This window comes from Falco cherrug, chromosome 13 (assembly GCF_023634085.1).
Source record: "Falco cherrug isolate bFalChe1 chromosome 13, bFalChe1.pri, whole genome shotgun sequence".
In the NCBI taxonomy this organism is placed as follows: Eukaryota; Metazoa; Chordata; class Aves; order Falconiformes; family Falconidae; genus Falco; species Falco cherrug.
In genome coordinates, this window is record NC_073709.1 from 11,327,860 (window position 1) to 11,341,534 (window position 13,675).

Consider the following 13,675-nt stretch of genomic DNA (forward strand, 5'->3'; position numbering starts at 1 on the left):
ATGTAGATTGACCTTGAGAACTCTTTACCTTAAATGATCCAGTTTGACTCCTGTATTTTTACCTGGTTGGCTAGAGATTGAATGAGCAAATACATACATGTACACATGAAAGTTGATAACATGCTCCGTCTGATTTTCAATATGAACAGCTTTGTACCTTTTTCTCAACGTATCTCAGAACTGGATGCTGCAGGAGAAGGCTAGACTGAACTTCCACTCTTAAAACTGATAGTTTAATTACATTTGTTAGTAACAAAGCATAGAATATCCATTGGCATCCACTGGAGATGAGGAAACATTGTGCCAGTCCTGTGGCAGGTGTTCTTACTTACAAGAAGCTCCTGTAGCAGGAGGTGGTCATTAGTGGTAGACTTGGGGAAAGTGGTGTTAGTTAGTTTATGTAATTGGAGTCATACTCCTGGTGGTTTTTTAGATAACCACTGAACCACTCCTGCAAAACTGTGCAGTAAAGGTCAGTGAAACAACTGTAAAGGACTGTGGTCTTCTGGGGATGCTTTTTTCTGAGAGTCTTCCCACTTTCTGAAAAAGACTATAGGCTAACGGAGAAACTTCCATTTACCAGGCTCAGTGGGATCTGAGGAGAGACAGAAGAACTAAAGATAAAGAGCAGGTCATAAAGAGTTAGGTACCGGGCTTCTACTGGTTACTTTGAACAAAAATTCAAGAGGCTTGTTCCATTCCCATTTGTATTTACATTGCCACAAGTTATGAATCTAAAGTTTACTTTTGAAAGTCAGAGGCTTACCCAAAGTACTGAACTTCTTGCAGCTGTGAGGTCCCTGATAGTACCAGGGAAGTCAGCCTATTAACAGGTGTCTGAGTGTCTTAATTGGCTGGTGCCTATGCTCCCATGCTTGCTCTGTCTCTTTTTCGGCGTGTGGGGGGAGGGAGCCTCATTTGTAAGAGTGTGTTGGTGCTACACTTTTTTTTCTTAAAAGTACTGTATCAGTTTTGCTGCAATCTGCTGATGATCTTGCTGTTCTTCCTTTATACATGTTGTAATAAAGGTAGCATTTTCACGTGGACAGCTGCAATCATTTGAAAACACAAAGTGGATGACAAATTCTTATAAAGCTGTAGAAAATGAGCTTGCAGGCTACTGGGAATGAGGGGACTGCTGTTACTGAGAAAGTAGAGGAACTGAGCCACAGGGCTCTGGCATAAGCTGCCTGTTTTTTGTTGTTTTTTTAATCTGTGTAAAGTATTACCTGCACTGTTGCTTAATCGGGCTGGGCTTTTTAAAAGTCTAGGATTTTGTGAAGTGTGAAACATGGTCATTCATCATTCTAACATCAAGAAGGGGCTCTTTTGCCTGTTCTTTGGTCAAAAACTGCTTTACTTTCATTAAAGACCAAAGTCTTTACAGATGTTGTTGCTTCTTAATTCTGTCTGATACTCTATTCTCACAGCTATACTGCATGTTTTATATTTCCAAAGTGTGTGTTCCTTCTCTCAAGATACTGTTTGTGTCCGCCTTTCAGACCCATTTACTTGATTCTTGTACAAATGACTACCTGTCCTTGTCTTTCTCATTCATAGTTTGTTAACTTACCTGAATAACTAATGATATTTTTCTTGAAAATTTATCTGATGGACTTATAATGAGGTTTTTATAAGAACTCATTCCAGCAGTATCACCTGCCCTTCAGTGGCAGAAGGCTGCAAGAATAACAACAAGTAGCCTTGACCCCCAAATTTATTTTGAAATACATATTTATTGTTTAATAGCCATCACTCTTGTCCTCATAGCAGTCTTAAATTAGATGTAAAACAATTTAGCTGGATTTTTTGGGGTGGGGGTTGGTTGGGTTTTTTTTCTTCAGACATGCATGTTCTCTTTTGCATCCTGGGTGGTTGTTTTTTGTTTTTAAACTACCTTAGGAAGGAGGTTATGCCAGTCTTGCCAAAGGCAGTGTTTGTGAGTTGTATGAACTTGTTTACTGGGCGTGCAGTACTGATAGTATTAGAGTAATTCTAGTGTACCATTTTACATTTAACGTGTAAATACCAGCATGATACACAATCAGCAAAAATATTTCTCTTTCCTACCACAACACTAGCACTGTGCAAGTAGCGAGCATTTTATCTCAGTTTTCATGTGGAAGGGTTTGCTGGCATGTCTTTAATAGTAGGCATATATTGGCAATGTTTTTCAAGTTGCAAAAGATCTACTCTTAATATTGAAGTGTTTTAAAAAGCTTCCCAAGTAGAACAAGTAGCAGTACTCTTAACACCGTAATTTGGCAACAGTAGAACTTGGACTGACGTGGGTCTGTCAGCTCAGAAAGGAGAGCAACTGTATCCCTGACACTGGAATACTGGAAATACTGCTACTAATCTTCATGAAAACATTTTTTTATGCTTAAGAAGTGATGAAATGGTAGGAACTTGTTTACTAAGATGTCTTTATCTGATTTAGATGCACAAAAGAAAATATAATTTATTTGCTTTTTAGACATAAAAAGCATGTTGTTACCTGTATTAACTATATCAGCTACAGCTGCATGTTTCCCAGATTTTTTCTGTTTCTCCAGGTGTTTGGTATAGTCAGGCTTCTCTTAAAGTTGCTCAAACCTATCCTCACTTCATTTTATCTTTAAAAACAGTTAAATATAATAAATGCATTTTAACATTTCTCTCTGTTAAGGAGCCTGAAATTGGGCACCTATGTCTGCACCTTATCACAATTTAGCCAGTAGAAAACCTCAGACAAAGTTTTGCTACTTGCTTGTTTGTAATTTGTTTGTGTTGTGTATATATTTGGATGGCAGATTAAAATTGCAGGGATGCTTTCAGGACTGGATAGCTGTTATGTCTGTATGAACCAGTGACATTAGCTTGGAGCTTTAAAGTAAATTATTCTTTATGGACTATTCTGTCCAGTCAAGAATTAGAGAGTAAAATCAAAAAGATCAAGCCACTATTACTATCCTGTAAGTATATAGGAAGTAGACAATTGAATTGTTCAGTGTTTCATATACAATTGAAAAAATATATGGTCTCTTTTGTGATTAGAACTCGTTTTAGGCACTTCCTTACTGTTTTGTGCAGAACAGTGAAACATTTGGCGACAGGCTGCTGGAGGTATTATAGAGCTTTTAAGGCCACTTGCAACATGTTTTCAGTCTTTCACCAGCTGACAAATACAAATGGTTAAGAAATGTGTTTTGGGAGTTTTGCATTAGTTACAGCAAAATATGCATCTTGCGTAATGAATAGTAGGGGGTATCAGTCTGAGAAGTGACATACATGTGCACTTAAACACTTCACACTTTAGAAATAGGTAAACTTTAGATAAACTGTAATTCTGAAAAGTTTGATCACATTTTTATTTGCTGTTTCGATGAAAATTTGTACATAAAATGGAAGTTTTCCCTCTGGAGTTGACACTGAACAACTGTGTTCAAGAGTAGTTTATCTACGCTTCTTTCTGTGCTACCCATCGGGACTGACCACAGAACATAAGTAAACTTAGTGGTCTTGATTCCTGGAGGTACAGCTAGAGGAAATTGTTATTTATATTTAAACCTTTCTCTTCTCCCTTCCTCACCTTGTGTTTCCAGCTTCCTGAAATACTCCTTACCTGTGCAGTTTTATGATATTCAAAATTGCAATGTGTCTATATTGTTCTGAAGGGATGGGGGCAGTTCTGGAAAAGTGTGGTAACTGAGCAACGTGTTAGGGTGAAGGAGATGGCGAAAAACTACTTCAGCTTTTACTTCAGCAACTTACATGAAGCCTTCCCATGTTGACTTGAGGCCAGCTGTGCAAATAAGGCTGGAGGGGAAAAAAACCCAAACAAAACAGAGTGTCCCCTTTTGATTGAATTGGACCAGTCAAAGTGCTGAGTAGCTAGGTTTTTTAATAGGTTCATATACAGCTTTTTGAACTTGAAAGTTGCTAAGTATGCCTAATTTTGAAGAGGTTTTGACCTGGAAATTCCTATACAGGAATGACCAAGTAAATTTAACCAGCTCTGAATCTGCGTGTGATTTAATCAGTAGCGGGTTTGGGTTTGTTTTGGTTTTTTTACAAGTCATGGCTTACAGGTAAATGTAGTTAACAGTGTTCAAGTCCCCTGTTTTTTCCATATTGATGCATCTGCATTGTTTATGATGACCCCTGCAGAGTTTCTGTAACTCATAAAAGGGGTAGATCTGTGACTGAAGAAAGGCTTTAGAGGCTTGTTAGCCAAGTAGTTCAATACATGGGTAACTGCAGGCTGTGTAAAGATTGACTACTGGTAGTATGCAAGACCTTTATGTTTAAAGAGGCTGAGAACATGGTAGTAATTAATTGATCCTTACATGATACTGTTTCACTGAAGTATTCTTATTTGAACTTTTTAGCACAACATTTAAAATTATGATGCTTTCTATTTACAGTATTTTTCACTGAACTGAATTAAAAATTCTTCATGGAGTCATTAACTTCCTTTGCTTCAGACTGACAAGTCAAATTGAGTTGCAGATTTTTAAAATCCTAGTGAAGGAACTTGTAGGTGAAATCCATCTTGAGCTTCCTACCTCTGATGCCATATTTATCTCTATCTAATCAAAATGTTCCTTAATCCTTTTGAAAGGATATAAAATGAGGCAATATTTACAGTTTCCATTGCAGATGACAGTACTGCACTAGACAACTTCCAGTACTCTATTCCCACTACTAAAGGAAAAAAAAAAAAAGATATGCTGTACTCTAATCCTTAATGAGCCTAAGCAACCTGCCTGCTTGCTGTAGTGCCTTCTTACGTCCTAGTATCTGTTCTGATGCTTTACATGTGTCTATTTCTGTGCCCAGGAACCTTATTTTATGGTGTATCCCATAACAGAGAACGTAGAAATAAAGTGCTGTTTCACTTAGTACAATGATGGCCTTTTGTAGTTTAATCACTTGTGGCCAATATGTTAAGTTTTACGTGTCACCTAATTAGAGACCTTTCTGCTCCATCATGGAGGTGAATTAAGAGTAAGCGTGAACAGAATGTCTGGTGGTGTTTGAATTCAGTGGTATAATGTAATATTTTAAGACTTAGCTTATGTTCCTATGCTTAAAATTGCTTCAGAGCTGTCTGTTCAGAATTTACTCACCCACCTTGAGGTTTCTGAAGTGAAGCAAAGTTGTAAGAAAAAGCTCCTGACAGTTGCTTGCAGGTGTAATAACTATTTTAATTTTCCCAAATTAAAGTGCCTTGGTGAAGTTTCTGTGTGGAAGGTACTAGGTAGTGTTAGCTGGCATCCAAAATAACTAGCCTGCTAACATCACTTCAGGAATGAATGCTCTGAATCTAATGGCTTGAAATTTGGGGATCATTAGAATGATTATTTTTAGGAGTTCTTGGGAAGGAAAATCTTCTGGCTTCAGGGATAGATGGTGTTCTTCCCTTGTTACATACAAGACTGAGCCATTTCCAGCTTTTCTAAGTGGCTAACTAGTGGTGTTTTTTTGAGTTCCTAAAAATTCAAAACCTAACTTCAGGAGAAAGCTCCAGTTAATATCCCCTTAAAAGTACTAAACCTCTTTAAAAACTTGTATTATTCTGCTATAATACTGTATTATGTGTCACCAATGCTATCCTCAAGTTGAATTGACAGTAGAAGTATGACTGCTGAAAATGTTCTCATGACATTGGTTTTCTTTATAGAAAGTGGAGCTGTTCCAAAAAAGAAGGATCCCTTAACACACACGAGTAATTCCCTTCCCCGTTCAAAAACTGTTGCAAAAAGTGGATCCACAGGCCTTTCAGGTCACCATAGAACTCCTAGCTACAGTGGAATATCATCTTCTTCTGTGTCTAGACCAGCATCTAATCCTGCAGCTTCGACTCACAAGGTATGGTAAAGATAAATATACCAGTATACATGTGGAAAGCCAATGTAAAGTCCAAACCAAACTTTGGATTTACTGCCTTTATTGCAGTACTGTAGTAGCAGGAAGTTGTGGTGTTTTTTTTTAAAAACCCACAACTCTAAACCCCTACATTTTTGGCTAAGCCTCATGAGCTAGGCTGCAGAGTGGAATTTAGGTATTGGGTGGCTGCATGGGCAAGTGGATTTAAAGTGTAATCACAGTATTGGATAATAGTTGTTTTGAACACTGCATGGGAAACTGAGGGAAGCTTATCTAGGAGAAAAATAAACGTTACTCCTAGTATGTAAAAGATGGAGAGAAGAACCCTCCTACTCCAGAACTATAGATATTTCTCCAGGCAAGTGCGTTCTATTCCAAAGCACGCATGCATGGATTGTATTACAACCACATCGAAAAGCAAGTTACGGTTGGATTGTGACTGAAAGACACTTACTAGTCTTGTACTAATAAGACAGAAGAATGCTGAATTTCTTATGACTGATCTCTTTCCTTTCCGTCCTGATCTACCCACTGCTGCTCCTGCAGTAAAGTAAAAAGAAGAGCAGAATGGGCAGAACATAAATGTGACTAAATGTTGTTGCTGCTATAATATGAGGGCTTTTAGTGGCCTGTTAATGAAATAGGACAGCAGTAGAAATTCTTGCTTATAGGTATTGAGGATCTGAAAGTTTGTGATGCTCTATTTTTAGAGTATGCTAGAAAATACTGTTTTTAAAGCTTTAAAGCAACAACAAAAAAACAGCCCCACACCACTGGAGTCTTAAGATGTTCTGTCCGTGGTTGAATATGATAGTATGATGTATAGCAAAATACAGCGTCAGAATATCTGGTATTTGCTAACATACTAGGTTTTACTGGAGCAAATGAAGTACTGAAGTAATTTTGTTAACAGTATGTTTTAAAGGTATTATGTTGGTGGTTTTTTTTTGTTTGGCTTTTTCCTCCCCTGTCTCCAGGCTGCTCCTAAAAACAGCAAAACAAATAAGCCTTCTACTCCTACCACTGCTCCTCGAAAAAAGAAAGACTTGAAGATATTTAGAAATGTGGACAGTAATCTTGCTAATCTTATCCTGAATGAAATTGTTGATAGGTAAGTCTGAAGAAAAGTAGGCTTTTCAATGCAGAAACCCAGTTTTTCCGGTCAGCATGGTCTTGGTCTACTTGGAATGAATTTAGTACTTCTAGTTTGTTGTGGGAGTTCTGGGGATTATTTTGGGTGGTTTTTCTCTGTTACTGTGGCAGAAAGATGAAAATTCAAATAAAAAATGTTTATCTTCTTAAATGCTTAGCAATAGAAGTTGTACATTTCCTCAGAAGGATTCTGTAGAAATAGTCAAATGCATTAAATTAGTCAGCTGCAGCTGAAAGAGTATCTCATTGTTAGACTAATTAGTATTCCATTTCTTTGTTAGTGGGCCAGCTGTCAAATTTGACGATATTGCAGGGCAGGAACTGGCTAAACAAGCTCTGCAAGAAATTGTTATCCTTCCTTCTCTTAGACCTGAGGTAAGCAAGCCGGTGTTGTTATCAGTCGGTGACAGAAGCAAAGAAAAGTATCGTGCTTCACACATGAAATGGCGATTCTTGAATCCTGTCTTTACTGGTTATTGATTGCTATTGATAGCTGTGTGGTGATAGCCATCTAGGAAAAGGAGAATGGAGAAGTTGTGTATCAAAATACTGCCATTAAATTACTAGTCTTCTAGTAATTAGTTATTAGTTAGTCAGTGTTGAAGAAAGTGACTGAGGCAAGAGCTCTAAAAAACCCCACAAACAGCCAAAACCAAACCAGGAAACTACAAACCCCTAAAAAATCAAACCAAAAACAGCCTGAAAATTTGTGAGGCTGGCTGTTCCAGATAGCTGTAGCTGTGTGTCCAGCCCTATGTAGACACATAAAGGATAAAGCCCAGAACTGGAAGAGTGAAACAAAGGAGACTTGTTTAGGTGAATTAAGTTATGACATGATCTGATTTGAAGAATATTAAATTGGCATTGTGATCATGTTGTCTGTGTGGATGTTGGTTAGACTTTCTGAATAGTCTATTCACGGCAGGACAGGATGCAAAGAAGTGTAGTGAACAAGCAAGTACTCTGAGTTGTGTAACATTTGAGGGCAGATTTCCTCGTTACTTGGCTGAGTGGAAACTGGTCATTTAGTCTTTTATTTTATTTATCATAGGTGGTGCCTCAAGTACTGTAACTGCCTAGATTCAGATCTGGTCTATATACTGCTGGAATTTTCTGAGCCATTTTGGAAAAAAATTAAACTGGTCATTTTCTAAAGCTGGACTTGCTGCAAGTTGCTGGACTCTTGCAGGAATTGCATGCAGTGATTTACTGCAGTGCTGATTGTTAAGCAAAATTGCTGTTTGTTTATTTGCTTGTGGGTCTCTTGTCCCATTGTTGGGTGACTAGAGTTGCTGTGTGGTCTTTCTCTTTCCTTTAATGCAGTTTCTGGTTTTGAAGCATTGCAGGGAAGAAACCCTAAACCTGCTATAACATCACAGGAATACTAGGCCTGAGGAAAACAAAGCTTTGGCATCAAATATGGATGCTCTGGTACTCTTATGCAGGAAGAAAATGACACTGTACTGTCTCTGTTACTACAGTGCTTTAGTATGTCAGGTTTGTTGTTCAGTAACATTAATACAATGAGCTGGGTGGGAAGGACTTCTGAGATGTGAGGCTTGGAGTAGTTATGGCTCTTTTCTAATAACAGCTGGTGTTTTCAATAAGGTTGTTCTCATGTAATTGTACTACTACATGCCTGCATTCCCCCCTTCTTAAATGGAATTGATGCTCTAAACTTGTTAGGCTGGTCTGTCTTGTGGAAAGTTTACTGCCTTTTATGCTGCTTTCACAGTGTGTCCATGTGCACAGAACGAACATAACGTAATTTAACTGTTGTATGGGAAACAATAGCGACATGCATTAGGTCAAGTTAGTAATAGAACGTTGTTCTCCAAAAACCTATGCTGTTGTAGCACTGCTGCTGTTGCTACCACTGCTCATTAGTGAGGCGTTCCTTGGTCTTAAACTGTTTCCCTACAAAGGTAAATCAACATTTTCTTTAAGTCTTTGAAGGTAACTTATGATGATGTACTTTTCAGTTATTTACAGGACTTAGAGCTCCTGCACGTGGTTTATTGCTGTTTGGCCCACCAGGAAATGGGAAGACAATGTTGGTGAGAAAATTACTGCATGCATGAGTTGGTGGGCTTAAAATGTAACCATGAAGCGTGGCTTTCAGTTCAGGTGTTGCAGTAATAAACTGTATATTCTTCCTGGATTTGTGTTACGGTGTCAGTTAAATACAGAAATGCAAAATTGTTCTTAACTGTGGATTTTAAGGGGGAGGGAATTGTTAAACTGTTCTCTATTTAATTCTTTTTGATATTTTGAAACTTAAGCCAGCAAGTCCCGTTGTGAGAGAGGGTAAAAGTAACATTTTGTGTACAGCAGTGATTAATCATAAATGGTCTGCTCTCTACTAAAACATACTAGAAGTGTGTTTTTGGGAATGGGGAGGGAGCACAGTAGCAAGAAGGAGGGTTGTCTCACTTCCACACTGCTGCGCAAAGAGCGTAATTGCTGTGGAACTGTCTGGCTACTGCTTGCACATTTCAGCCTGATGTGCTATATCTGGGGAACTAGGGTGAGATGGCTGTGCATCAGCCAGGAGCATTGCAGCTGAGCCGGTCATATCATCCTGCGTCACATGGCATGGCTGCAGCTGCACACTCCCTTTGCTGATAGTGAAGCGGCATCAGCTCTGAAATGCAGGAGTGTGAACGCTGAGCAGCTCACTTGGGGTCATCTGTTGTGGTTTACGTAATGGAACATAACTGCAAATCACTCAAATTAAGCTGTATAACCAGGGTATCATAACTTCTTGAATATGGAGAAACTCTTCAAGAAGTGTGTACTTGGTATTCTGGCTGAACTGGTACCTTGCTTTCCTCTGAAAACAGTTTTTGCATAGATAGGGTAAGGATCAAGAAACCCCCATAATTCTAACTTTTTTGTGATGTGACCCAACAGCTGCCCTAAATTACCCTAAATTACTTAAAACTGTTTCAGATTTCTAATCAGGATACGTTGAAAGGAGCTGCAGACTTGTGTTCTTCCATAAGCAAGTTGTAGTTAGCTGTGGAGGTGATACGATGAGAGAAGTCTAAGGGAGTCTGGAAACTTCTGTAGTTTGATTGCTTTCTGTTATTTGTAAGTGGCCTGTACAGAAGTTTTCTGTAGCAATCTACAAGGTGTTCTTTTTGAAGGAATGAAGTCTTTTTGAAAGACTTGTCAATCAGGACACAAGTGCTAGCTAGCTACAGAAGCAGTGTGTGTGATGTTTTAAAAAGTACTTTTTTTTTTCTTTCCCCTTTTCTCCCCCTCTCCTAGGCCAAAGCAGTTGCTGCAGAATCCAATGCTACCTTCTTTAATATAAGTGCAGCGAGCTTAACTTCAAAATACGTAAGTAGCAGCTGTAAATTATATTGGTCTGCAAACACATGTGCTGTAATTGGGGCTTAAGGCCAGAGAGACTTGATGAGTCCTTGATAACTGTTAGCCTATAGCGAGTGTAAAATTTTAAAGAAGTGACTTGTGAAGTAAAAAACTTTGGTTTGTGCTTGTGATAACTCAGTGCCAAAGGCTTTTGCAGTTAAGGATGACCCTGGCTGTCACATAAATGAGTGATCGTGGGTTTTTTCTTCTTTAAAAGTAAATTAAGTATGTCCCAGCTCCCTTTCACTCTGGTAATTTCCATGCTGAAATATCTTGATAACTCAGTTGTGATCATAAGTGAAGTTGTATGTTTCTTGTAAGACATAAATAACATGGTGTCATATGTAATACTAAACTAGTGATTATCTGTGTATGAATAGACTGAGTGTGGTTGGCTATAAGAAAGATTTCAGCAGGCCCTTAGCTCCCTTGTAATAATGCTTTCTAAATCCCCTCCAAAAACAGTTTATTGTTGTTTTAGGTGGGTGAAGGGGAGAAACTGGTGCGTGCACTATTTGCAGTAGCCAGAGAACTTCAGCCTTCTATAATTTTTATTGGTAAGACTTTAAATGCTGTTTATTTCTGTGTATTTTCTTGAATATTTTGACTTACTAAATTGGATTCATTAGGCAAACTTCTTTGCATAATTTCTGCAGTGCAGAGCGTCTCGGGTGTGACCTGCTAGCTCATTGGTAGTGCTATACAGGTCATGTTAGATTACTGTTAGGGTATTTAATTGGTGTTAGTAGTGCGAAGAAATGCCCTCAAAACCGCAGGTGCTATATTACCTTTATAGAGCAAGTCCATTTAGGTATTAAACTTCAAACATAAAAATGGGTTTTGCTTGCATTGAGTTGCAGTTTATTACGAACAGGATTTTTTTTTCCTCTCATCTGTACTTGCTGTTACATATTCAAAGGACAGCATGTTACACAGGCTTTTAAACTTGTGTAAACTTAGATCTGTCTGTCCCCTAAGGAGTGACGGTCTGATCTCTCTTACTGGAGCCTTATATTAGCAAAATAACTTAGGCAAACGTGAAGACTTTGATGTCGTATACTTAATTAAGATCTATTTCTTTATTTTTTCAGATGAAGTTGATAGCCTTTTGTGTGAAAGACGAGAAGGTGAACACGATGCTAGTAGACGTCTAAAAACAGAATTTTTAATAGAATTTGATGGTGTAAGTATTTAGTCTTGGGTATTGTTTGATTTAGCTGAATTGGCTAATGTAGTGGGTGCCAGTACAAGCTACAGATGAAGCACAAAGAGGATTTGGCTGCAGGGGTTTGGCTCTGTCCACCTCCCCTGCCCGCCCGCCCCCCCCCCCCCCCAACTTGGTTGGCAAACAGCTTTTTTCTGTTGCTGTTAATTTTTCACCTTCTTACTATAGTATTCTGGAAAATTCAGTCTGGGGTGAAAGGTAGTAATCTGGAGATGAGCTCAAGTAACAGGTTGAAAGACTGTGGACAGAGAAGAAGGGGTAACAAATGGCAATGAAAAAGGAGCTGTGAGAACAGATGTTCTTACAGGGCAAGAGGGACACTGGAGGGCTATGCAGAGCTGAGTCCTTGTTTGGAATTGCATGGTTTGGTGAAGCGCATCTCTTCATTCTGGCAAAGTAAAAGAAGATTAAATGGCTTTTAAGTAGTGTCTTTGGTTTTTAAGGGATACGTGTCACAAAAGCATGCACTGTCAAGGTAAGGTGAGACTTGACAGGTGAGGATTTCAGACTAGTTCACATCAAAGGTATACACAGCTCTGATACATCAGAAGGATTAATTTCTGTGTTAGTATGCTTTTTATTGAACTATACATATTTTTTTCTTGGTGCCATGACTTAGACATGACAGGATACAGCAAGAATATATTTAATAGCATGTATGTAATACCCAGGAAAAGGAACTGGGTTTCCTAGTTGGGAGGGGAACAAATGAATATCTGAAGTCACGCAGCACCTTTTTTTGTATTGAACAATCTTAGTTGTATTCCACTGGCACAGTGGTGAATGTGTGCTACATTGATGAAGCAATAGTAATGAGGTACTGGAGTAGAAGATAACTATATATATAGACAGTGGGATCGGGAAAAACTTTTCCAAAGTAGGATGAATCTGGACAAATAATGCAACATGACGATGATACACAGAAATTATTACATATGCATGCAGTTTTTCTTAAAATGAAAAGGGGAAAATTAAACCTAATTATTAAGCTAGCAAACTTGGGATTAAGGTGTAACTATATCATGATATTTTGTGGAACTTTTTGGACTCGGTAAGGCAGCAATAAAGTCTGTGAAGGATTGGACATTAGGTGAATAATAACATATCTGTGATAGCCAAATGTTTTCTCTGAAGTCTGGAAGCTCGAAGTCTCCATATTTTTGAGTATAAAATAAAGTCTTGCAGTTGAGTGAATTGGGGGAAAATTACTGTGTTTAGTTTTGAATAGCTTCTCATTTTTATTACCACCTTCCTGCAAGACCCACATTAGATGAATCTGATCTGATTTAGTGGTTCTGGCTGCACCTTAGTCTAAAGTTTTGATTGTTTCTTTCTCTGTAGGCTTCAAAACAATGTTTGGTGTTAAAACACACAACAGCAGAAAGTCTCTAGCTTTTTAAACATCATTATCTCTCAATCACTAAACTTTGGAGAGCTTTTTGTTTTCTCCAGCATTTTAACGTGCAATTCCCTAGCAACATCTGTGCTCTTGCAAGGCTCTTTTCAAGCAACATAACTTAGGCATAGTGTCCTGTGTCTTTGTCCCTCTTTTTGTTTTCCTTTTTCCTAGTTTGACATTACGTATATCTAAAGAATGTTTTAAAGCTAACTGCATGGGGAGAAAAAAAGAAGCATATACAGTAAGATCCCATTAGTGTGCCAAATACATGGCAAGTCTCTAACCGGTTTTGTTGTATTACTACTTGATGTAAACTCAAATCCTTCGTTATATAGGTGCAGTCTTCTGGAGAGGACAGAATACTTGTGATGGGAGCAACAAACAGGCCACAGGAGCTTGATGATGCTGTTCTCAGGTATCAACATGTCTCTGTGTTTGAAAACAATAGTATGATGTTGGTTATGAAGAGCAGGTTTTGTTACTTAATGTCTCTGTTATAAAGTTTTGGAATAAGTAGCAAAAGCAGTTTGGTGAGGTTATATAATGTCTTGAAGGTGCCTGTCTCTTCTCTTTTGGGTTACATTTACGCAAGCATGATGGCCTTGAAATTGCCTAAAACAGCAGTTGAGACCAAGTCAGCATTTTATACC

General features: G+C 38.3%; 1 protein-coding gene across 7 annotated transcripts in view; it reads left to right on the forward strand.

Annotated features, from left to right (window-relative positions):
- SPAST (spastin) overlaps positions 1-13,675 on the forward strand; it is a 39,537-nt gene that overhangs the window by 12,755 nt on the left and 13,107 nt on the right. For all 7 annotated transcript variants that reach the window (XM_055725952.1, XM_055725955.1, XM_055725953.1 and 4 more), the window contains 8 exons: positions 5,666-5,853; positions 6,849-6,982; positions 7,305-7,398; positions 9,006-9,080; positions 10,297-10,368; positions 10,883-10,958; positions 11,493-11,584; positions 13,361-13,440. In XM_055725952.1, the coding sequence (XP_055581927.1) occupies positions 5,666-5,853; positions 6,849-6,982; positions 7,305-7,398; positions 9,006-9,080; positions 10,297-10,368; positions 10,883-10,958; positions 11,493-11,584; positions 13,361-13,440 (811 nt within the window). The remainder of the gene's footprint in view (positions 1-5,665; positions 5,854-6,848; positions 6,983-7,304; positions 7,399-9,005; positions 9,081-10,296; positions 10,369-10,882; positions 10,959-11,492; positions 11,585-13,360; positions 13,441-13,675) is intronic.